This window comes from Podarcis bocagei (assembly GCF_964188305.1).
Source record: "Podarcis bocagei genome assembly, chromosome: 1".
NCBI lineage: Eukaryota > Metazoa > Chordata > Lepidosauria > Squamata > Lacertidae > Podarcis > Podarcis bocagei.
The window spans coordinates 91,865,893-91,889,200 of record NC_138125.1 but is presented as its reverse complement, the minus strand read 5'-3'; the positions used below and the strand labels follow the sequence as shown (position 1 = coordinate 91,889,200).

The 23,308-nt window shown below is 41.1% G+C and overlaps 1 protein-coding gene across 2 annotated transcripts in view; it reads left to right on the top strand.

Annotated features, from left to right (window-relative positions):
* The window catches only part of CNTNAP5 (contactin associated protein family member 5), a 326,754-nt gene extending 304,238 nt beyond the window's left edge, over positions 1–22,516 (top strand). For both annotated transcript variants that reach the window (XM_081196914.1, XM_081196913.1), the window contains 3 exons: positions 2,013–2,231; positions 7,506–7,577; positions 10,226–22,516. In XM_081196914.1, the coding sequence (XP_081053040.1) occupies positions 2,013–2,231; positions 7,506–7,577; positions 10,226–10,422 (488 nt within the window). In that variant the 3' untranslated portion in view covers positions 10,423–22,516. The remainder of the gene's footprint in view (positions 1–2,012; positions 2,232–7,505; positions 7,578–10,225) is intronic.
* The last annotated feature ends 792 nt before the right edge of the window (positions 22,517–23,308 follow it).

Genomic DNA, 23,308 nt, shown 5'->3' with positions numbered 1-23,308 from the left:
GTAGATAAATAGGTACCACTGTAGTGGGAAGGTAAATTGTGTTTCTGTGCAGTCTGGTTTCCTTCACAGTGTTCTGTTGTGCCAGAAGCAGCTTAGTCATGCTGGCCACATGACCCAGAAAGCTGTTTGTGGACAAACGCCGGCTCCCTCGGCCTGAAAGCGAGATGAGCGTCGTAACCCCTTAGTCACCTTTGACTGGACTTAACCATCCTTTACCTTTACCTTTAGCTATGTGTTGCCATGCCCTTTATCAGTCTAAACAACACACACATTTCTTGTATTCATGATCCTGAACTTTAATGTTTGCCTATGATGTGGTAAGTAGCCCTTAGTATACTTTTAAAAATGGCTTATCTAAAGAAACATCCTGTTTAAATCTGTTTAGAGACATATGTAGCAACATTCTGATAAGGAAGGGCCACCAAAAGAGATGAAATCCTTCAAAAACTTCAGCAATGCTATCTTGTTGCAACAAACTCTCGAAGAGTCATGTGCCACATTAAAAACAAGCAGATTTATAGTAACATAACATTATAAAAATAAGCACAATAAAAAGCTGGTGCCACAGTAAATCTGTTGGTCTTTAAGATACTTTTTGTGTGTGTCTTTAGAAAGCGGATTCTGCCTGGGCTTTCTCCCTCCAGTGGTCCAGCCTACAGCTGCAATGTTCTGTGATTGCATAAGGGCAGTGAGGTCAGCGAGTTTGTGAGTGATTAATAAGAATGGGGTGTGAATGATTAATGCTTCGCACACCCCCAGGCTGTAGTAGCAAATGAACATGACATCTTAGGCAGTGGCATTTTCACCTCTTTGCCATTGGTATTCTCTTATAGGGCACCATGCAGCCAGAGGTGCTGAATTTGAATTAATATGTAAAACTTTAGCCCCCTGAAAACTTATGGTTATTAAATACCCTGGAATGGGTTATTGCAAAAGGAAAGGTCAGTGGCTTTGTAGTCCCAGTGATAATAGCATCATCTTCATCCAAGGTGGCACCTTCATTATTGGAGCACTGCACTTTGCAAGTGTCAATGCTCTCTTGCATCTATAAGTTATCTTACACAGTCACCACCTCCAAGAGATTACTTTGATTTTGTGTTTCCGAGTAAACATGCATAGGATAGTGCTGTAAGAGTGGTGAACAAGAGATAGGATCCCCAAGAGAAATGAGAGAGAAAAATAGTCCAGAGGTGCTGCAGAAGACTAGATTTATTTTGAAAAATAGCATGGCCCATTTTGAGCTTTACAGCTTGGTTTTTAAAGTGTATTTCCCTTTTCCAGATCTTTCAAGAGTGAAAGTTTCCTTTTTCACTTACATCCTGTCTTAAATAATGGGGACAGCCATAATAGCACAAGCAGGAGCATAGCTGTGAATCAGCAGCGGAAAAGTATAGCCGTTATTAGACACATCAAGGATGGGTTATGTAAAAACTTTACTCCAGACTCAGCAGCTGCCACGGAAAACACATCTAGAGCAGGCATCATTCCTGATCACTGACCGTGGGGGCTGATAGCCCCACAACTTCTGGAGGGCCCTTCATTGACTATCCCAGACTGCTGATGTTTGGTCATATGAAACTTAACTTCAGGATTCTCCAACTGATTATGTTCATATCGTCCTAATTTGGGGAACTAGAAGCATTATTCCAGGTTTTACATTATGCATTTATGTTGATTGTTTTGCACATCCCACTCCCACCAATGAGAAAGGCTAGCTGTGCTATTTCTCTAAGCAGAAGTGGTGACTATCAAACAGTAGAACTCCTTATGATAGCAGATGTGGTCAGTGCTTTTTTTCAGCTGGAACTCGCCAGCTCAGTTCTGGCACCTCTCAGGTGGGTACCATTGGCATTATCAGAGAACAAGGGAGGTGATGATGCTGAACTCACACACCTCTTTTTCCAGAAAAATAGCACTAGATGTGGTTAAACTCACTTATTTCAAATGCTTTTTCTTTTTTTTCATATACAAAAAGCAAGCAAAATAACCTCAGTTTTCTTTGCATTTTACAGATAGTCAGGGACTAGATCCAGAAGTCTCCAAAGCAAACTCCTTTGGGTTCATAGGATGCATGTCATCTGTCCAGTACAACAACATAGCTCCCCTGAAAGCTGCTTTACGGCATCCCAGCATAGCACCTGTGACAGTCGTTGGTTCCTTGTCTGAATCAAACTGTAGATCTTTGGTTGAAGTCGATGTAAATACAGCAACTACGATATACTCTTCATCAGGTATGTTCAACAAACTGTTCAGGATGTTTGTTCAATAGCATGTCTGTTTGATGGTTCTACTTTTAATTAGAAAATATTGAGCTGTGTAACAAAAAGAAAGGGGTATTAGTTTCCCTTGGTTGAGACTAGGGGACCCCAATATCATCCAGCTCAGTAAATCTGAAGCATGCAACTAGATTTATACTAGTTGAAGTCCTTCATATCTTACCAATGGATTCATGCAGGGTAACTATTGTAAGTGACTGGTTGAGATCAGGAAATGGAAATGAAATTTTCTGCAGGTTTCATGAAGAGTAATCAGAAACATTTAATTGAATTTCCAGTTGGTTTGTCCATGAACCATTTTACTAGAGCTGAGATAGGAGGGTTACTGTCTGGAAGGTCAGAAGAAGAGGAAATTAATAGCCTTGGGCTTGCTCTACCTATGAGAAATTGCACCCAACTTCCCTTCTCCCAGTGAAATAGGGAGGAAATGAATGATATCACTGCTGCCTCCATATGCAGATCCAGTACTTATGTGATATTAGCAGCTCTGATAGCAAAGACCTCTTCTCACTATTTGTATGGCTGTAGCCCTGAGGACCAATCAGTAAGCCATTCCCTTGTGCTCCTGGTCCTTGTGGCAGAGAAATAAATACATGTGTGCTGTGTTCTTTGGACACTTCTGCAGAACACATGAATATCATCTCTCATGCTGCCAACGTTCAGAACAGGAGTTTAATTATAAGCATAAAAATAAAATTTAACAATAAGAAATGACTGCTAATATATACCCTGAGAAATGGAGGAGAATGAAATTGATGGGGCGTATTCATACTGGAAAGGGCCTGGATTACAGTGCAGAGATTGCCATGAGAGCTGAAATAGAATTGAATATGCAGCAGGTTTTTTTAACTATTTATTTCTATGAGATTAACCACACACACTCACCTTCTCAAATTAGGCATTCAAGGTGCCTTAACAAAGTAACAGTACAATATTGGATCAATGGTCAAAAGCCTTAGGGAGGGGCTTTCAAAGCCTTTGTACACCCACTGAAAAAGCCACATGCATTTCAGGTATCGTCAGGTCCTAGCAAAATAATGGTGAGAAGGAGTGGAAAGATCGTAGACTGGTGGCCACATTGATTCAAGACATTGTGTTATGTGTGGGTGTGCATTTTGTCTCTGCTTGTCTCTTATCCTCTCTGGTTTTAAAGAGAGTCATATTACTTGTTGATGAGGATCCCAGCAGTTCATTTCTTGCCTGCAGTCATTAAATAGCCCCCTGGGAATCTTAAGTGTTTTGTATGTTGGGAAGGAAAACACATTGTGAAGCTAGTATTTGTATCACCATAGATGGAGGAATGAAAATGGCTACTCCTAGATCACTGTCATACAGAAAATATTGCAAATATTAATGTCATGGTTGGCAATTTTTCAAATGATCTAAAACAACAACCCAGATTTGAAATTATATATGAGAAAACCAGCTGAACAGAATACAGCTAAACACCACAATTCATCTAGCAATTGGTTGTTATTTGGCTCTCTGCATAATAGATTTGCATGCAAATTGTCCACACTTTGGAAATAGCAATTTAATAATATTTCCTAGATTATTTTATTTCAACACTATTTGCATTTGCACCAGATCCCCATTTTATCATGTCTTGTACCTGAGACATTCAGCAGGAAACAAGCAATGTTATTCACACTCTGCAAAGTGAAAACAAATTATGAATCACTTCCCCTTTGGTGAATATGTTCCTCTTTATGTGCTGCTTTTAATGTCCATATTGCCTTGTTTCAGCTGTGACTTACTGGGGAAGCATATCTTGCGTGGACGCACTGGCAGCATCACTGAGTGCTTTTCTGGGCTTGTGTAAATAAAACATTCATTCTCTCTCTTCTTCTATGTCTCTCACACAGCACCCAAGTCTGCTCTTGCTTGCTTACATCATAGATGATAAAGAAAATGCTAAGATTATATGGTCATAAGATATCAGCTGACATGACAGCTGAGAGAGAAAGCACATTGGCCGCAACATTTGACTTGTAAACACAGCACTGGGCAGCAGCCCAGTCTATTTCAGAACCACTCTTAAGTCTTCCAATTTGATTCATTATTTGGGACTGAAGTAGATCTTTTCAAAACAAAATGCTGGCTTCTAAATCACTATAATAGGGGTTTCTGTGTAAAGGCTTGATATATATCAATTATAAAAATAAAAGGTTTCTTTCTTCTTCTTTTTTTGCCAAATTGGATGCAGTTTGTAGGCATGGGCCCCTTCTTTGGGGATGAAGCCTACCAAATGTCAGAACCATAGCTACAGTAGTTCTCCAAGGACACACTTTGCTCTTTTGTGATGAGTACAATAGTAATCAGGGGGATCCCTAGGAAAGACTAGGTTGGGGAAAATTTCACACTTCCCAGTGTGCACCCTGTTACCCCAAGGGTCACTGCTGTGGGTGGGCTTCTCCTCACCATCACAGATTTTTTTGGGGGTGCAGCCTCTTCTCCCTGGAAGAGAAAGAGATCTTTCAATTGACTTGTATAGAGGAATGGAATGTGGGAAAAGGGCACAAATGTCCAGGAAACATTAGGGGGCGGTGAATGCCACCTTTCCAGCAAGGAGTCTGTTACCACAAGGGTCATTAGTGGATGTGACGTTCTGTCCACCACCACAGCCTATTGGGGATACACATCCTTCTCACTGGGAGAGAGGGGGAGGAGAGATCTCTATTGCCTTGCATAGGAGAAGGGGTGATAGTGGTGGATACTCAGCAATCAGCATAGATTCACTGCATTGTATTGTTTTATTAATGACAATTTTCGCACCCTGGGCTTCTTTGAGAGGAACGGCAGGATGGCATTGACACACACAGGTTGAATGAAGCTGACTAACATATACTCAGAGGGGGACCCAATGAAAGCAGTGGGCAAGTTAATTCTGGTTTCTATGGCTTACTCTGAGTCAGCTGGTGACAACCCTTTGTCAATTGCATACCCCATTCAGCCAGCCTGTCCATCATTAAAGTCAAGTACCTACTACTTGTGTTAGAGGTGTCTTTGAAATATAGAATACAGTCCCTTATGGTGACCTTTGGTAAAATCATCTTGGGAAGTAATATCTATTTTAAGAAGAGCATTCTACTAAAGTCTTATGTGAAACTGTTCATTTCCTTGACTTCAGAATTTCCCTGGGCTCTACTGGGGAAGTGCCTTTTGTTACTTACCATCTGCTTCTCAGCAGCAAACACCTCTTTGTGCTTCCCTAATCTCATTTTTAACTGAGTGAATCATAACACCAAGAAATGTTAAAGCTTGTCAGCCGAAATTCTAAACACAGGCATGTCAACCGCTTTTTTAAACAAGCTACATAAAAATGATTCAAAGTTACATATATTTCAATACATATAGATAACTGCATTAAAAAATTCAAAGGAATAAATGTTTAAAGCACCTCAAAATACAGTCAGACCTTGGTTTTCGCACGTCTTGGCTGCTGAACGCTGAAAACCTGGAAGTGAATGCTTCTGTTTTCAAATGCGCCTTGGAAGTTGAACGGCTTCCGAGCCACATTTCTCATTTTTTTTCCATGGAACTAGCTGACAGCCCTTTGATCCACAGTTCTTGAACGTTTTGGAAGTCGAACGGACTTCTGGAATGGATTACGTATGAAAACAGAGGTTCCAATGTATCCAGTGAAGTTATCCTATTAGTGCAAGGGCTAACATTTGAAGGGCACATGAGGAGGACAGAGTAAGGGGAAGCTCTGTTGTGCAACAGTCCTTGGATGAAGGGGACAACTTCATGTGCAACCCATAGTCTGTATGTTTTAACTTCTTTAACTCAGGTAATTTCATCTTGCACAACAATGTATTTAATGTATGCCCTTTCTGGAGGAAGAACCTGTGCCATTGGCTCACCCCGTCTCTCACACACTATTTGAAGTTAGCTATTCATTAAGACTTAATAGTTGGTGTTGTGTGCTGAACCCTCTCAAAAGACAAAGAACATATGTGTCGCGATACCAATAAAGAACAGATGGAGCTGGGTTTGAAACTAGTTGATCCTTTCCCATCCTCAAGCCCCTTTGCAACTGGGCTCATCTCATGCCCAGATGATCAGTGAATGGTACGGCGAAAGACAGTAACCCAGCTTGAAGAAGTGTCGAAACACAGCTTGTCTCAATTTGCAAGACTTCTCATTTGCTCATTGTTGGTGTAGCAACGAGTTCCCAGGTAGAAAATAGAAAGCTAATGTTGTTTTCAGTAAGAAGACAACATATTGTTATGAAGAGGAAAAGAAATGACCAGGGGTTGCATCTAGTGTAGCACTAAGTAACTTGTTCCATCTGTGCAAGCATTTACACTTGCCCAATGGAACTTCCTCCCACTTTGCACAACCAAATCTGTTATACTGTTTCCTCATATCCTCTGGAGCAGATTTGGGGTGGGTGGGGGTGCATGCAAAAAAGTTATGTTGATGGGACAGACCCCAGAATTTTTATTTCTTTGACCCTCACTATACTTTCCGCCTCTAGACAGATTTTAACTTCTGGTCACTAAGTGGTCAAATTAAGACTATTTCCACTAGAAATTTATCATTCTCTGCCTCCACTCCCATTTTGTGTCACCACTCCATAACTTCTAATACAATAATACTGAAGAGGATACACATCCAACATTTTATAACCAAATAATTCCACCCCCACAAGTAAAGAATCAAACTGTCATAATCCTAGCTAAGCCAACAGAATTCATTATATTACAAGGCAACACACAGTTACAACTATCTGTTATTCAGCCTTCAGTTTTATGAAACTGGTATGTATCCAAATACATGTCACTAAAAACTGGCAGGAACATTTTTATAAACACCATATTGTCTAAAAGTGTAATCCTTTGTGTGACTCAGAAGTCAATCTCACTGTGTTAAATGGGGTTTTGCCCCAAGAACTGTAATGTGTTCTAATCAATTTGCAGTCTAATTGCATGTATTTTGCTGACACTAGGGTATTTTTTTTTAATGGCACCTCTTTCAGTATTTCCTTTCTCTCCTTCCAGCAAGTTGCACATTTGTCTTTGTTACCTTCACATATTAAAACTCAGGAGCAGGAAATTATGGTGTTGCTGGTCTAGTCATTTGCTGTGTCACCAGAAATTCTGGATATTTTTAGCCCATTGGACCAGGAGAAGTCCTTGCTTGGGCTTCTGCTATTGGGACCTATTAGCTGAATCCAGCCCGTTGCATATAAAAAATGATTCTTGTATCCTTAATGAATTTCAGATCCATTTGGGAAGGCAGATGAGAGAGAGCCACTCACCAATGCAGTCAGGAGTGATTCAGCTGTCATTGGAGGTAACCTATTTTTTTCTTTTAAAAAAACCAAACTGAGCAAGAAACTCTTAAGAAAAAAATGTTAAGGGAAATATATGTGAATAAAATACAAAGTTCTTTATTAAAATTATCACTGGGTTGTATACAACATAGCACTAAGCTGAATGTTTCATTGTGCAAGGAGAAATCCTTGCACAATGAAATGTCCTCCCCCATTGACCTCCTAAATCCGTTCTGGGGACTCTCCCAACCTCTAGAACAGATTTGGGGACAAATTTTTTGTTTAATGCTACCCATTGTAATAAATCCTCAATAATCCAGTCCTAATAAGTCATGTAACAATATCGTCCAAATAAGCTTTGACAAAGTCTTCATCGGGGAGTTATCAAAAACAGAACAATTTGATGGGCTTTGACTTCTATAGTCACTTAAAGGAGGATTACAAAACACACAAAGAAGTTGGTTGTATATGACATGAGAGAATTTTTCAGGTCTCCTTATCTCAAGCTGAATGGGGCTTTATACACCAAAACAAAAACCTTGAACTTAGCCCAGTAGCATATACTTACAGACGAATCCAGTGGAAAAACAAAATTCAATTTATGTAGATTATTTTTCCAGAGTAGCCGCATGGAGTCCTAGATTTGCCTGCACCTATATTTAAAGCTGCTAGAAAGCCCTGAGATTGGTGCTGGCTGACTAGAAGTCAAATGGAGATCTTGCTCAGGGGAATCAATCCCACTCTCTTCTGACATGGCAAGAGAAGAAGCAACAGAAGCCCCAAAATTATATGAAGAAGCCTAGTATTGGAAATAGGAAAGACTCCAAAATGATTCTGATATATGGGTGGGGTGGGCCTGAGCTGTCCAGGAAAGAGAGCTTGAGAAAGCTCAGTGACATCTTCAGTGCACTGTGTCAGTGAAAAAGACAAAATTTTCAAAAATTATCAGGAAAGGGATTGGTCCTAACAGGAGAAAGGCAATTACAGTGGAACATTATCAAGCTACCATCTGCCCAGTCTTAGAATACTGCTCCATTTCTTTATTATCTTCTGTAGGGTAAAACCAAGGAGGTAGCTATACAGGTCTGGCCATTTCAATAGTTTCATGGGTTTCTTGAGAAATCATCAGCTTTGTCTCAGCCCAGCCCTATCTCAACACCATGTTAAAAGTCATCAAACTTTATGACCCGATGGTCTTCGTAATTAAGAAACAAGAATTACAATACCCATGAAAGAATAATTAAATTAGAACCGTATCCATTAAATGTGACAGTCCCAATCCAGTGGATTAAGCACCCACTTGCAGCTAGAAAAACATGGAAGTATGAAAGTCTTAATTCCTTCCTTTCATAGAGATTTTGCTGAATTTGTCTCAGTTGAGCCTTTTCTTGGGGTTTCCCCTATATTTTGGCTCAAAAACTGTTCCACAACTTAGAGAGATCTGCTGACAAGTGCCTATTTTGGTAAAATAGAGGGGAGACTTCTCATTTGGACTGGGGTGGCTTCTCGTAATGTTGCTATGTTGTGAACCACCCTGAGATATATGGATTAGCTAAACCAACCAAAACCACTGCAGTGCTTGACAGCCCAAACCATGTGGCAGCTACCACTTGCTACTCTAGGAACACAAAAGCATTAAAAGGTAAACAGGTAAAGGACCCCTGTAAGGTTGAGTCCAGTCAAAGGTGACTATGGGGTGTGGCGCTCATCTCACTTCAGGCTGAGGGAGCCCGCGTTTGTCCACAGATAGCTTTCCGGGTCATGTGGCCAGCATGACTAAACCTCTTCTGGTGCAATGGAACACTGTGACAGAAGCCAGAGCGCAAGGAAACGCCATTTACCTTCCTGCCACAGCAGTACCTATCTATCTACTTGCACAGGTGTGCTTTTGAACTGCTAGGTTGGCAGAAGCTGGGACAGAGCAATGGGAGCTCACCCCGCCGCATGGATTCAAACTGCAGACCTTCCGACCAGCAAGCCCAAGAGGCTCAGTGGTTTAGACCACAGCACCACCTGCATCCTTAAAACAAAAGCATTAATGATTTGTGTTCAAGTGTCATAATGGACACAGGACAGTTTACCCTCAACAGAAGGAAAAGGGCTATAGAGATTCAATAATTTATCTGGTGAAACAGCAGTGAAATCTTCCCCAATGATGTGTGTTGTGCATCAGCACTATTTGCTGATATAGCCATAATGCCAGGTGCAGTGCAATGAGATTAGGCACCATGAATTTCAAGTGCTGCAGAACTGTGCAATTATAAGCAAAATCTGGAGTTTGAAAACCTCCATGAGCTGTGCTGTGTGCTGTGACTTGCTCCTGACTGATCTCTGTGTTGTTGAACAACTACAGCACTCTGCTTTTCCTCAGTGGAGGCTGGTTCCTTTGATTTCAGTCTGTCACCACCCATCCCTCACCTGCCTGCCTTCTTACCAGTCAAAGGGTGGCCCTGACAGTCAGCTTCCTTCTACTCCATCTCAATTTTGCTCTTGTCCTTGTTCAGCTCAATAGGGAAGAGGATGAACCTGGAATTAGTTGGCTCTGCCTGTCATTAGCTCTCGTTCCACTTACGGTTGGCCTGCTTGTTTTCTGCAGTGCCAGCCCCAAGAATCACTAGCCGCTGCTGCTTCTCCCTTTATGATTGTGCTTCTTTCCTCTCTTCCTCAGGTGTTATAGCAGTTGTGATCTTCATCATCTTTTGCATTGTGGCTATTATGAGCAGATTCCTTTACCAGCACAAACAGACACATCGGAGCAGCCAGACAAAGGAAAAGGAATATCCAGAGCACCTTGACAGTTCTTTTAAGACTGATGTTGACTTGCAGAACACAGTGAGCGAGTGCAAACGAGAATATTTCATCTGACAGACTCTCCAGCTCCATGTTACACTTTGGCATTTCTTTGATTATGATGGTTATTATTATTATTATTTCCTTACCCATCCATTTCTTTTGAATTTCCCCACCCTTTTGGAAAGAACCCACTTTGCACAGAGGAGATAGGCAGCAATGGCAGTGCCTCACTCTCTTTGTGAAACCCACCACAGTTAACGCCTAACAGTTCAAGCAACTATACATTCTACCTAAGTTCCACATAACATGCATGGTTGACTGTTTGTTTCCTGGATTTCTGAAATGTTGTTTTCTGGACCCATTTAACTTGCCATTTCATGTCGGACCTGAGCGATATATACTAGAGGTAAAGTGTACAAGCTAACTATGTAGCATCACAGCTATTGCAACAAGGTAGTGGGAAAGACTAAGACCAAATTATCTCGTATCTTTAATTGTGTGTTTTAAAGGGGACAAATCCTCCTGTCTTTTGCAAATTGGCATAATAATTCTGTTTCATGTTGGTGGTGCTGTGTTGATTTTGCAAGCTGAGGATCTGGAATGATTTTGCCCCTCCTCCATATCTTTTAACCCTACCTTTGCATCCCTGTTATTATTTTATTGTAACTTTTTGACTTCAATATTCTCATTTTTAAGGTACCAACCTTGATTAAACAACAGCAATGAACAATTACAAAAATAATTCCTGGGCCAAGTATTATGCCCAGTGAATTTTGTCACTGTCAGGGGGAAGAGTGAAAATGGCCTCTGCAGATTTTTGCAATCTTTGGGCAGTAGAAAAAAAACTAATATTTGTAGTTGTGGAGTATCTTACCATGATAGTGACTAGATGCCAGAGGGTTCCAGACTTTCTTTTTTACAGAAATAATCTATAAAACTGCCTCAAGGCAGTTGGCCATTTTCTCTCCCTCCCCCTAGAAATTTTTTTCCCCTCCCTCATAGTACTAGGACCTGGGATCAACCAATGAAGCTGAATGGTGGGAGATTCAGGACATACAATAAGTAGTACTATTTTATCTGTACATAGTTAAACTATGGAAGTGACAAACGTAAGTTGTAGTGATGGCTGCCCACTTGACTGGGTTAGACATATTCATAAAGGATCATGCTAACAATGGTGCATCATGCTCTGAATACCAGTTGTTGGGGATGGCAAGCTAGAGAAGACTATTGCGTTCATAACTTGCTCATGGGCTTCCCATGGGCATCTGGTTGGCCACTATGGAAGACAAGATGGTGAATTATATAGTCCTTTGTTCTGGTCCAACAGAGCTCTTCATATGCACTTTATGACATAGTTATACCTAATGTACTCTTTTGTTTGCAATGAGGAATGGTGCCAGGCTGCTGCTTATTGCAGATACCTTACCACTTGAAGTGGTAGCAAAACTTTCATAAAAGACGGAAACCCTCTAAATCCTTGTTTCTATCATAGCAGCCCCCCTCACCCCTTGAAAAGCATTACAATTGCATTTTATTTTTTTTTGGCACAACTTACTCCAAAGCTTATGCTTCAACTGCAACTTCCATCACATAGGGTTGGCTAAAATCAGTACCTTCTATGCGAATATAATACTAGGTGAAGCATGAAAACAAGCAGTTTTTAGGTTTCAGTGGTTTAGGTGCCTGCTACATGTTAGGGCGCCCCATAAACCCTGACTGGAACAAAAATCTTAGCGATGCTGTTTAGAATCGATACTTAGTCATAATCTAGTGGCAAAGCATTAAAAGTAGTGGGATCAACCATTACTTTGTATCTATTCAATTAAAGCGAGTTCTGTATGAAATTAGGCAAATGACTGGGCTTGAAACAAAAAAGTAGATGATGCAGGAAACAGGTGCTGCATTTTTTCCTTCCAATTAATCTAGAATTTCAGGTTGGCATATTAAGACTGTTCCTTTCTACCACAGGAAAAACTGTAGGGCTGTGTCCTTTTGCTCCCAATTCACTCTTACATCCACTGACATCTCAAGAATGACAACCAAGAAACAGTGATAGGATAGAAACAATCATTAATGAGATTTCCAATAGAGAGCAGGCAGGCATTTTGTATTCCACCTGAAGGTTTGGGGAAAGTTTGGGTTTTATCTGGGGTAAGTGATATATATTATAGCCCAGGAGGATCTGCAGTATCCTGTGATATAGTAAATCTCTGAAGGTGGGTTTGCTCATTGGGTCTGCTCTAATGAGAACCAAGCTACACAGTCCAAGTTTGACCAAATTACTCTACACAGGATGGGCAAGAAAGACTCTAATTTGATGTTTTGATTGATAATTTCTCTCCCTCCCTGCTGTCATCTTCAGCAGCACTGTACCCCTCCCTGAACAACAGAACTGAATTTGAGCTCTTTATTCTATTAATGTCTCCTTATAGCGATGATTATGGTGTTGTTACTGCATGCATTTCCCTTTCTGTTCTGCTGTCATTCTTTAGGTAATCAGATCTTTCAAATCAGGCAGGTTCCCTCACATTACATGCTTCAGTTCCTCATTATTCCTCCTATGGTTTAAGCAGCAAAGATTGTTCTTCCCAAAAGTGAAACATAGACCCCACTGACTTAGGACTCTTATCACACCCTAGGTCAATGGTCATATGAAATTTCCAATAATTTGTTGCAGATGGCAGTGATCAAATAGGGCTTCTAAGTATGCCTTACTTATACTGAGAGGTGGAATTCACAATAGATGCACTGAGCTCATAGATTCATGCTAGGAGGAGAACTAAAAGGCAGTTTGGGCATGATGCTCAGAGTTCTGAAAAATCACCCTTTTGTCCTTGACCATAATTAGAAAGGAAGTTTTCCGGCCTTAATCCTGCTGAATGATCTGTGCACCAACCACTCAACTTTACAAAGCACATTCAATTGAACCTAATGATTAGCTCCTTACAAGCAGCAACCTTTATCCTTTTTGTTTCTCTGATCTTTGATTATTAGAAGTTTCTTTAGCATGACAGGAGTGGTTCTGATGACACTCAGCAGAGGCACTTATGCCTTTTTAAAGTGTCCCTCTTGCCAGTGAGATTTTCCACCAACAGTTTCCTCCCCCTCCCAAATAAAACTTCTCTGTATTGTATTCTGAGTAATTTTTTTGAAGGCAAGGAGAGGGAGAGCGACCCAAACAAATCCAGGAATTAATGAGTCCTTTTCTCTGTCTAAGGACTCCACATTTTTCCTCATTATTTTGGCTGTTCTTTGGCCGAGTCATCTTATTTTATATGATTTTGCTAACAGGGAGCCATTCATTCATAACCTGTTTAATTGCATTCTGAAAAGGGGAAAGGCAAGGCAGTGGAATTCACATTTTTATTTCAATAACTTTGCTCCCTATAAATTATTGTGCCATATTTTCCCGTTACTCAACACAGCTGTTATAAATCACCACTTTGCTCTACTACATATTCTTTTCTTCATCTCGATATAAAAGTCAGCCTAAAGTGTAGCAAATTTAGCCCCAAGCAGATACACTAATGGGATGAAAAGAAAGGGTTTGGGGAATAAAGCAGAGCTGAATCATTATGCAGGGTATGGGCTGCTTTTCGCTATATAGGAAATCAGGGGTCTCATTTTTGCCAAAAATATTAAGCTTTATCAGTTAAAAACAAAAAATTGAGGAAAAGAAAGAAAGGGGGTGAAGTGTCATTAGAAAGCATGTAAAGCTATTTTTATATAAAAAAATACAAGGGGACAATTTTTGCTGGAATTGCAGCACATGAGGAGGGGAGCTTTAACCCCTTCCATCCCCAACCATGATAGCAGTGAAAACTGTCCCCACTCTCCTGTTAGCCTTAGGAAAACAGCACCCACTGGTGCCCTAGTTATGAACAGCTAGTCTTGGCAAAAATTGGTTAGAGCACACATTCCCACACAATAGCAAAGGACGCATCCCCCAGTGTCAATAGGACTGTTGACATCCACACCAGATATGTGAATGGAAGGCTGCTTCAAGTATGCTGATCTCCATTGCTGGATTGAGACATGGGTACATGAATACTACTTTTTCTGTCCATTTCAGTCACAGAGTTTGCGGTTTCTAATTGACAAATTTGGAAGTTTTTTGTTTGCTTGCTTTGTGAATGGGTGGAAACATATTGCCATCCCATTCTATGTATACTTGACTTGGGGAGCGATTCCATCTTCCCTCCAAGTCTGACTGGACTCTTGAAGCTCCAGGGCTGCTACTACATCCACAGTTTTGCCACACACAGCTGTCAGGGTGCAAGTGGGGTGGGGGCAGTCTGAGGACAGCAGCTGGACCACCTTGAGATCCAATGGATCCTGGGCCTGCACAGCCCTGCCCCTTTTCTGGCCCCTGGAAACACCATTTCAAGGCTTTCCACTTGCTTCTACCAGCAGGAATTCCACCAGTCGTGCTTCCATCCCCCTGGACATTCAGTGAAAAGAAGGGGATGCTCAGTACCATCAAAGAGACACTAGTGTCACTCCTCAGGCAGCAGCTGATAGGTCAACAGGGCTGATGGAGGGACACTTCTACCCAGTTAAGCCACCCACCCCCAGTCAGGTGCAAAACAGGGTTGGATTGTTCTGCCTGAAGATTAAAGAACTCTTGAAATTACCAAGAGTTCCAGAACAAATGAACAACTTGGGCTCAAATTACTAGGAAGTAAGCCCTATTGAACAGAGTGTCTTCCTTCCAAATAAGCATTCAAGCAGTCTGTTAAATCAGCTTTTAGTGTCCTTAACTGCCTATTTGACTGCATTTCCTTTACAAACAGAACTGAGTCCTGGCTTCTAAGGGAAGATGATTATATGCACATGTATTTAAATTTGATGGGCTTTCCCCCTCATACCTGCTTATCTTAATTTTCTCACTTTAAAATTGTTTTTTTTGTGTTGTTAATTGTAGGTTTTCTTGTATAGGAAAGCAACTTACAGCCCAATACACAACTCAGTTAAGCAGAAGCACTTGGATTCAAGTTTAATTAGCCCTATTGAAATCAATAGAATTAAATCAGTATAAATCTTAGTAACCCTGGTTTCACTTAGCTGGGCTATAGATCAGTTGCCCATTTCACTGAAGGGTGGTATACCTCCTGTTTGTTCATTGGTATCACTAGACAGACAAATGATCCTAATGTTACTAGAGACAGCTTGAAATCTGCTTTCACCTTATGCCTGCAGGCTTGCTAGTTCATATGTTTGACACGAAAGAGACTTGGGCCCTCATTCATATGTGAAGCAAATCAACATTTACATCAGGAATGGGGATATTAAACAATTTTAGTTTAGTTGAACAATTTTAGCACGTTTAACTGTATGGCAGGAATGAAGAACCTGTGACTCTCCAGATTATGTTCTCATCTTGCCTCACTAGTCTCATCTCTGCTGTTAAAAGATACCTGGGCCACAACCCCTTTACGTATTTAAGTTCGAATGCTTTTTGAATCAAGCTGTCCACCCAGAACAAGCAAACCTCTCCAGGAGAATCCTTTGGTTCACAAGAGAGCTCTTGAAGCTTGCAAACTGATGCCTTAAAATGTTAAGTGCTGTTCTTTCAGGCCTGTAGTGTAGATGAATAGTCACACATTGGCGGTCCTCTTGCTTAGTTGCCTGCAAAAATGGGTGTGTGTAGGAACTGAGCATATCAAGCATCTATCACACCACAACACAGGAGTTGTGAACTGCATTAAGTCCTTGTGCACCAAAGGTTCTGCCCTGTAGTGGACAGCAGGGTGGAACAGTGATGCTCACCTGACCTCCAGTTGCCTGCATCACTGCAACATACCAAGGAGGAGGATATAAGGAGCAGTGAACTTTGCTCCAACCTGACCCTCTCCCTCCCCATTGTGGTATGCATGAGCAACCAGTAGGAAGGTCAGGTGAGCGCTGCCACCCCACCCCAACCCCTCATCCATTACTAGTTGGATGCCTTGTAGAAACTCCATTCAGTTCTCATGAATCTCCTTGGTGCATACCAGTCTTCATGCCATTTTGGGGTGCTTTCCTTAACATAAATGATTTGAAGAACCTCTGAAGTTGTTCAAAGGAATGTAGGCTGATCCAGATAGCCAGTTAGTATATAACTTTGTTTTGAGCTTGCTCGAGGTGAAAAGAGTTTTCAACGTCACCATCATAAACTCACCCTTTAGTTTTGTGAATTTAACTCATATTTTGGAAACCGTTCAGTGACATTCCTTGTCACAATGTGGGTGCGTAGTCAAGCTCTAGATACTTGTTCTAATTTATTGCTTTTTGCTTTTATACTCAGCTTTCCAGGGTAAACCTTCATAAGGCAGCTAACAACATCTCATGTGATACAATATGTCAGATTTTAAAAAGTAATTAAAACAGCCTCCCTAGAGAATCTATAACAATTTTTAAAAAGTTAAAAAGCAGTTAAAAAGTCAAGCCAGCATGAAAACACCATAGTTCAATGAAAAGCCGAGCTAAGCATAAGTTTTAAGGTCTGCATAACAATTGCTAATGGAAGAGCTATAGACAGTTCTCAGGAGAGGAATCTGAAAGATGTGAGGCTACAATTGAAAATGCCCCTTCTAACATCATAGCTCCTAACTGCCAACCAGAGAAAAGGGCCTCTGCAACTGATCTCTCAGAGTTCAGGCACATTCACATGGGTATAAGTCACAATACAAATTGATGACCCCGCTGCAATTTAGACTAAAAAATTAAGTGGCCAGCCATGTATTCTGCAATAATGTAAACCGTACAGTAAGACTGAATTTCCTTCCCACTTTCTCAAAAATCAGGTCTGTTTTCTGCTGTTTTCATTGATGGGGGGGGGGAGTTCTCTGAAGTTTTTGAAAGGGGATTGCCACTTATCTCACTGAGTCTTTCCAAGAATTGAGGCCAGTGAGAAGCCTCAGAGAGAGAGCTTAACACCACTCCCCACCAGCCACACTTCCCAGCATGCCTCGGAAGCAACATGGCACACCCTGATGCGGTGTCACTCTCAAAGCGTTCCAATATGTTCATACAGCAGGAAGTTTAAGTTTAAAAAGCAAACTTTATGCTCACTTCATAAAGTTAAGGTAAGGCACAATCTTCCAAAATATTCGGATAATTTTTTCTCAACACACACATTTTTTGGCAGAGATATTTCTCACCCACACAGCAAATGGTTTTAAAAAAATGAAATTTGAGTATAGCTCTGGTAAAATTGGCCCTTATATATATGTTCACTGAACTACATCTATTCCGTTTAACAAGAGCCAGGTTCATAAATGAATATTGATGCTGAAGACATCAAGTGACGGGTTGCAGATGGGGGTTGTGATTTACAACCAATGGCAGAAGTTAAATCACTTGATGTCACCTCCAATGCAGTCCTTTTCAACAGAACCAATTTGCACACCTTGCTGCCAGTTAACAAGTAATAAGAAATCTATGAAAGTACTTGGATGTGTACATCTTCTTCATGCTGCAGGTCATGCAGGAAGCATTAGGAAAAGGGATCAAAAATAGGACTTCCAAAACAATGATGCCATTATAAAAATGTATTGCGATACTTACAAAGCTATGCATAATTCTGGCCGTCATACCTCAAAATGGACCAGGAACAGGTGTAGCAGCAGAGCAAAAACCCCTGGAGAAAAGGTGTTAGTCTGGAAAAAGAGCCAATTTGGGGGAATATGATAGAGATGCATAAAATTATGCATAGGGTGGAGAAGGAGGCTAGAGAGTTTTTCTTCCCATCTCATAATAATAATACAACTTAGTGTTACCCATGAAGTGGAATGTTGGAGGATTCAAAAAAAATGAAAGAGATACTTATTTACACAGTAGATAGTTAAACTATGGAATTTGCTGTCGTGGGTTGTAACCATTGCCTACCAACATAGATGCTTTAAAGAGCAGTTAGACAAATCCAGAGAGGATAAGGCTATGCAGCGTTTGTCATCATGGTGCCTGTAAGTTGACAGAATCTAGCTACCAGTCACTAGGGAACAACAGTGGGGAAATGCTATTGTTTGTGAGCATGTAGTTGACCACTGTGAAAAACAGGATGCTGGATGCAATGCTAGTTCAGATGTGGTCTTGGGTCTAATACAGCAGGACTTTTCTTATGTTCCCTGTAAAGTATCTGGTTCCTTTGAGACTTTAGGTTGCTTGATCCAGTTCCCATTAATGTACTTATACAAAAATTTATGGAAATTATTGTCAGCTGGGTCACTTCTATTGTTCTTGCTTTCTTTTAAACTTCCCATTAGTTTTGCAGCTATAAGATTTATTTTCAAAGCTTGCCATCTCAGTAAAATGGCACAGTTTGCTATTCACCTCAAACAGCAGGGACAGAAGGGTTAAATTATTTCCTTTCCTCTTGATCACTGTGAAGAAGGGATTGCAAGACAAGATTATTTTAGCATTTGGCTAAATAGATTATTTGTGAATTCTGCCCCAAAGCAGTGAGAATTAAACAAAAAAGGAGCACACTGCCTGAAAAACAGCTGTAATTTGTAAATTACATTGACTCTGCAGTGTGATCATTTTACAGGGCTTCTCTCTTGAAGTTCCCTGCAGACTAATCTTCATTCAGGTCCTCTTCTATAATGGAGAGCTTCCCCAAACCCCAAACAATTATTTATCATAGCAAACACACTGTCAAAATAAAAAAACAAACAGTTTAAGTTAACTTTTGTCATAAAAGAAAAACAACCCAATATTGCATAGCAGAGTATTTTCCCAGTGAACTACAGTACGGTTAATGATGCAGATACACTATTAATTTGGCTAGCAAGGTCCTCGCCCAAAGGCACAGAAGTGTCTTCAGCAAGGGAAAGTGGGCTGAGCCACTTGCAACTGTCAAGTGGGATCCAGGAACCATGCCAGAGGTCAGCGTTTAGAGGGGATGTCATGGGGGTTGGCAGAGTCAGGAAAGGAAGCCTTTATATCCCTTCCTGCTAAGGAGAACCAATAACCAGTCTCGATGGGTGAAGCCACTCTCAGCTGGACCCTTTCATGCAAAGGGAGCTGTGTAAACCCATTTCCCTGGTGACTCGCCACACAAGTCAGCTGCCCACAGAGACACAGATTCCCAGTTAACATCCTAGCAACTCTTTGCAGGTCAGGAAATAAAACTACAAGCTGGTCCAGCATTCTAGATATAAAGCTCCTATCAATAACTGTTGGGCTTCACTGAGGAATCTGTGAGGGGGGGGGAGCTTTATAAATCCAACATGGAAATAATCTAGCTCTTTGTGCCACATACAGTGGTACCTCGGTTTAAGAACAGCCCTGTTTATGAATGATTTGGTTTATGAACTCCGCAAAACTGGAAGTAGTGTCCTGGTTTGAGAGCTTTACCTCAGTCTAAGAATGGAATCCGAAGGGTGGAAGGGCAACGGAGGCAGGAGGCTTCATTAGGGAAAGCGCGCCTCGGTTTAAGAACGGTTTCAGTTTAAGAATGGACTTCCAGAATGGATTAAGTTCGTAAACCGAGGTGCCACTGTATTATACAGAGGCTGTGAGTTCCATTTCAAAATATTTGACATAGTCACGGTGCTGGTCATGTGGGTGTGCTGATCCCTTAACCTTGAATAAGTTAAGAGGTTGCATGTAAATTCAGAATTCTCACACGTTGCCTCTGATCTTCTTGGGTACTCAGTGCGAAGTAAGAATGGTGGTACTATTGTGGCAAAGTGTTTGTTACTGTCGTGGGGCTGATGTTGTAACTCTCTATAGCTGGGGTGTGTATGAGACAGAGCTAGAGATCCATGAATCCAAACACATCTGTGTGATTTTTATTGACAGTAATGTTTGGATACATCTCTTCATGCTACAGTTTAAAGGTATTTTTCCTAAAATCTCACAGGCATCAAACCAGAGAAAGCAGCTTGAGGATTTGAAACCAATACAGATTTCCATGACTCATTCCTAAAAGGACATTGATATAGGTTATCCTTATAAGCACTTGAGAGTCCTAGGGCCATTTTTATAATAAGATAATAAGAACATAAAAGTCCACCTAGCCTAGCATTTTGTATCTAAGAGTGGCCACTCTGATGCCTCTTAGAAACTTACAAGCAGAGAATGATGTTTGATCTCAATATCTGGTAGCCAGAGATATGCTGACATGGATAGTTTCCTAGTGAAAACATAGACTGCATCCATGAGTTTTAGCAATTCCACAGGATATGTAACAAAATCCCCAAAAGTTCTGCTCAGTTCAATGGTACTTAGTTCCCAGTAAACATGTGCAAGACTTGCAGCCCAGGTCATTTCTTTTTATTTATATCCCATGATACACTGAAAGGAATCTACAGCAAACTAACAAATCAAGGAATCCAGCCATTACCAGAGACACATGGGATCCAGCTAGAGGGGAAACTACAGTCATGCTATTCCGTTGCTCCATTTGAATCAGAATGCAAAAATTACTGAAAGCAAAATATTTCAGGTGGCACATTATGTGGGAAGTACAGTGGTGTATGTTCAGACTTTCCCAGGTAAGGACCCCAGAGACTGGCTGCTTAAATGGCCCAGGCACGGAGCTAAGGGAAGCCCTCCTGCTCTGCCAGCTCTGCCCCCTTGCCCAGCCCACATCCAAACCTGCACTCCCATTTGTCAATCCTGGGTGCAGGGTTGGTCCAGCTCCTGATAGTTGATGTGGGCTTATGCCCCCCCCCACCCATCCAGACTGGGCATCGATCCTGAGCCACCTTCGTTGGGGACTTTGGAGGTGCCTCCGCTGTCTTGCAATGCCTCCGCACCAAGAGGGTGAGCAGACTTGTCAGACTCATCAGTTCATGAAACTTTATGCCATCAACAGTACTGTTGAGGTAAATGGAGTTCTCAAACCAGTCGTGCGACTGGAGAGCTAGTGAAGATTTTGTAATCTTGTAGTCACATCTATGAATGAATTTGCGTGTGTATTTTCTCAGTTCCAACTGAGAACCCAACCTGAACTGTAGTCTACTGTTGCTGGACTACAGCTCCCATCATTTCTTACTACTGGCCATGCTGGCTGTGGCAGATGGGAGTTAGATTCTAAAGACATATGGAAGGACCACAGGTTCCCCCATTCCTGTTATAGGTTTGCATTAATAAGAACAGAAATGAATCCATATATTGCAGAATCTGCTACCACAGAAACAAAGCAATTGGATGCTGAAAATCAACTGCTTGTCTCAGTTTAGGTGTTGCTTTTTAAAATCTGTATCTGGCTCTCACATGCCTGAGCTACTCCTAGTAAGGAAGGATATCCAGTTTTCTTTTCTGGCTCAATTTTTTCTAGCATAGTTAAAAAAATTACAAGCTTAGTCAAGTGCTTATCCTAGACCTTAAACCTATTGAATTGTTGACACATCTATCTAACACAGATTGGTGGTTGCAAATCTTCCATATCATTACATTTTGCTATTATCTGCTGCTCTGGGGCCATCAGGAGTGTCTTCTTTGTCTAGATTGCTGTTTTTTGTTTTGTTTTTATAAAACTGATGTTGAATTCTGAACCTATTCCCAAATTCTGAAATTTTGTTTTTAGTTTTCCAAGTATCTGATTTCAACGAAGGAACAAACATCATCTGAGACAACAGCAAAAGAAGAGTCACTTTGGGCATTAGGTGAAGCCAACAAAGCAGGGAGCACAAACACCTAATGCTTTTTGTCCTGTGCTTTCCTTCATATATTTTCAAACACCTAACTTCATATTCCAGATTGCAAGATGTGCAAATTCCCAAGAAAATGACAGTTTGCCTATCTTGTGGCAGGATGAGATATGAAGGTTGAATCTGGCATGGTACAGAAGTGCCCAGAGAACAGGAAGCTTGAGGATGCTGTGCTTCCCATTTCCTCTGAATTGCCGAATGTCCAAAGCCACACTAAAAAGCACATTAAAAACACACCGCACATGCAAAATAGTCTTTCAGTTACACTAAAATATATGAAACCAAAATGCAACTAACTCTTTTCCCACTGTCTGCTTTTCAAGGTAGAAATCCCCTAGGATGTTGCCTCAGTCCAAGTCAGTTTTGTAGACCATGTACCATGTCTTAATACACTGTATGGGGATTTAAAAAATAGCCTTAGCTTTTTTGTTTTCTATGGTTCTTGTTGTATAGAAGAAAGACTTAAACTGTAAATAATGTATATTTAATAAAGAGAGCCTTTTGTATGATTTTGTGTGGAAGACCAGCGCCTCATGCCATGATTCTTTTTCATATATAAAGCAGGGGGAGGGGGGGCTAATCCTGAAAAGTGGTTTCATTCTGTTCTTGCAGGCAATTAATTATTGCAGTAGGAGCAATGTTGTGGACAGTAATAAAATGTGATGCTCCCACAACTCAGATTTATTGATTTCAAACACTGCTAAAAGTGCTGTCACAGGACATTTGATCACTGCACAGCATTCCTGACTCCAGTAACTAATCATGGTTTGCAGCACCTGCCTCTGAAGTGCATGAGGGCAAATGTGTCGACTTGATAAAAGTCAAGTCGGGAGATCTGTTTGGGGTCTGATTGCAAGGCACCTCCTGGAGCACAAAGCAAGAGCTGCTCTCCAGACTTGGTGTCTCTCTGTGTGACACTTCCACTTGCTTTCACTTGCCACACTCTTGTGTGAAGAATGTTCAGTATCACACATAGAAAGCTGCCTTATAACCAAGTCAGACCATTGATCCATCAAGCTATGTACAGGCTAGGCTGACTGGCAGTGGTTCTCCCAGATTTCAAATAGGGTTCTTTCCCAGCCCTACCAGGAGATACCAGATATTGAACCTGGGACTTTCTGTATTGTTGAGCAACAACCTTCACTATCCTATGATTTCTATCTCATAGGCACATATTTTCATTATACAGTGGTACCTTGGTAGTCGAATGGCTTGGCTCCCAAACAAATTGACTCCTGAATGCCACAAACCCAGAAATAAGTGTTCTGGTTTGCGAACGTTTTTCAGAAGCCAAACATCCCACTCAGCTTCCG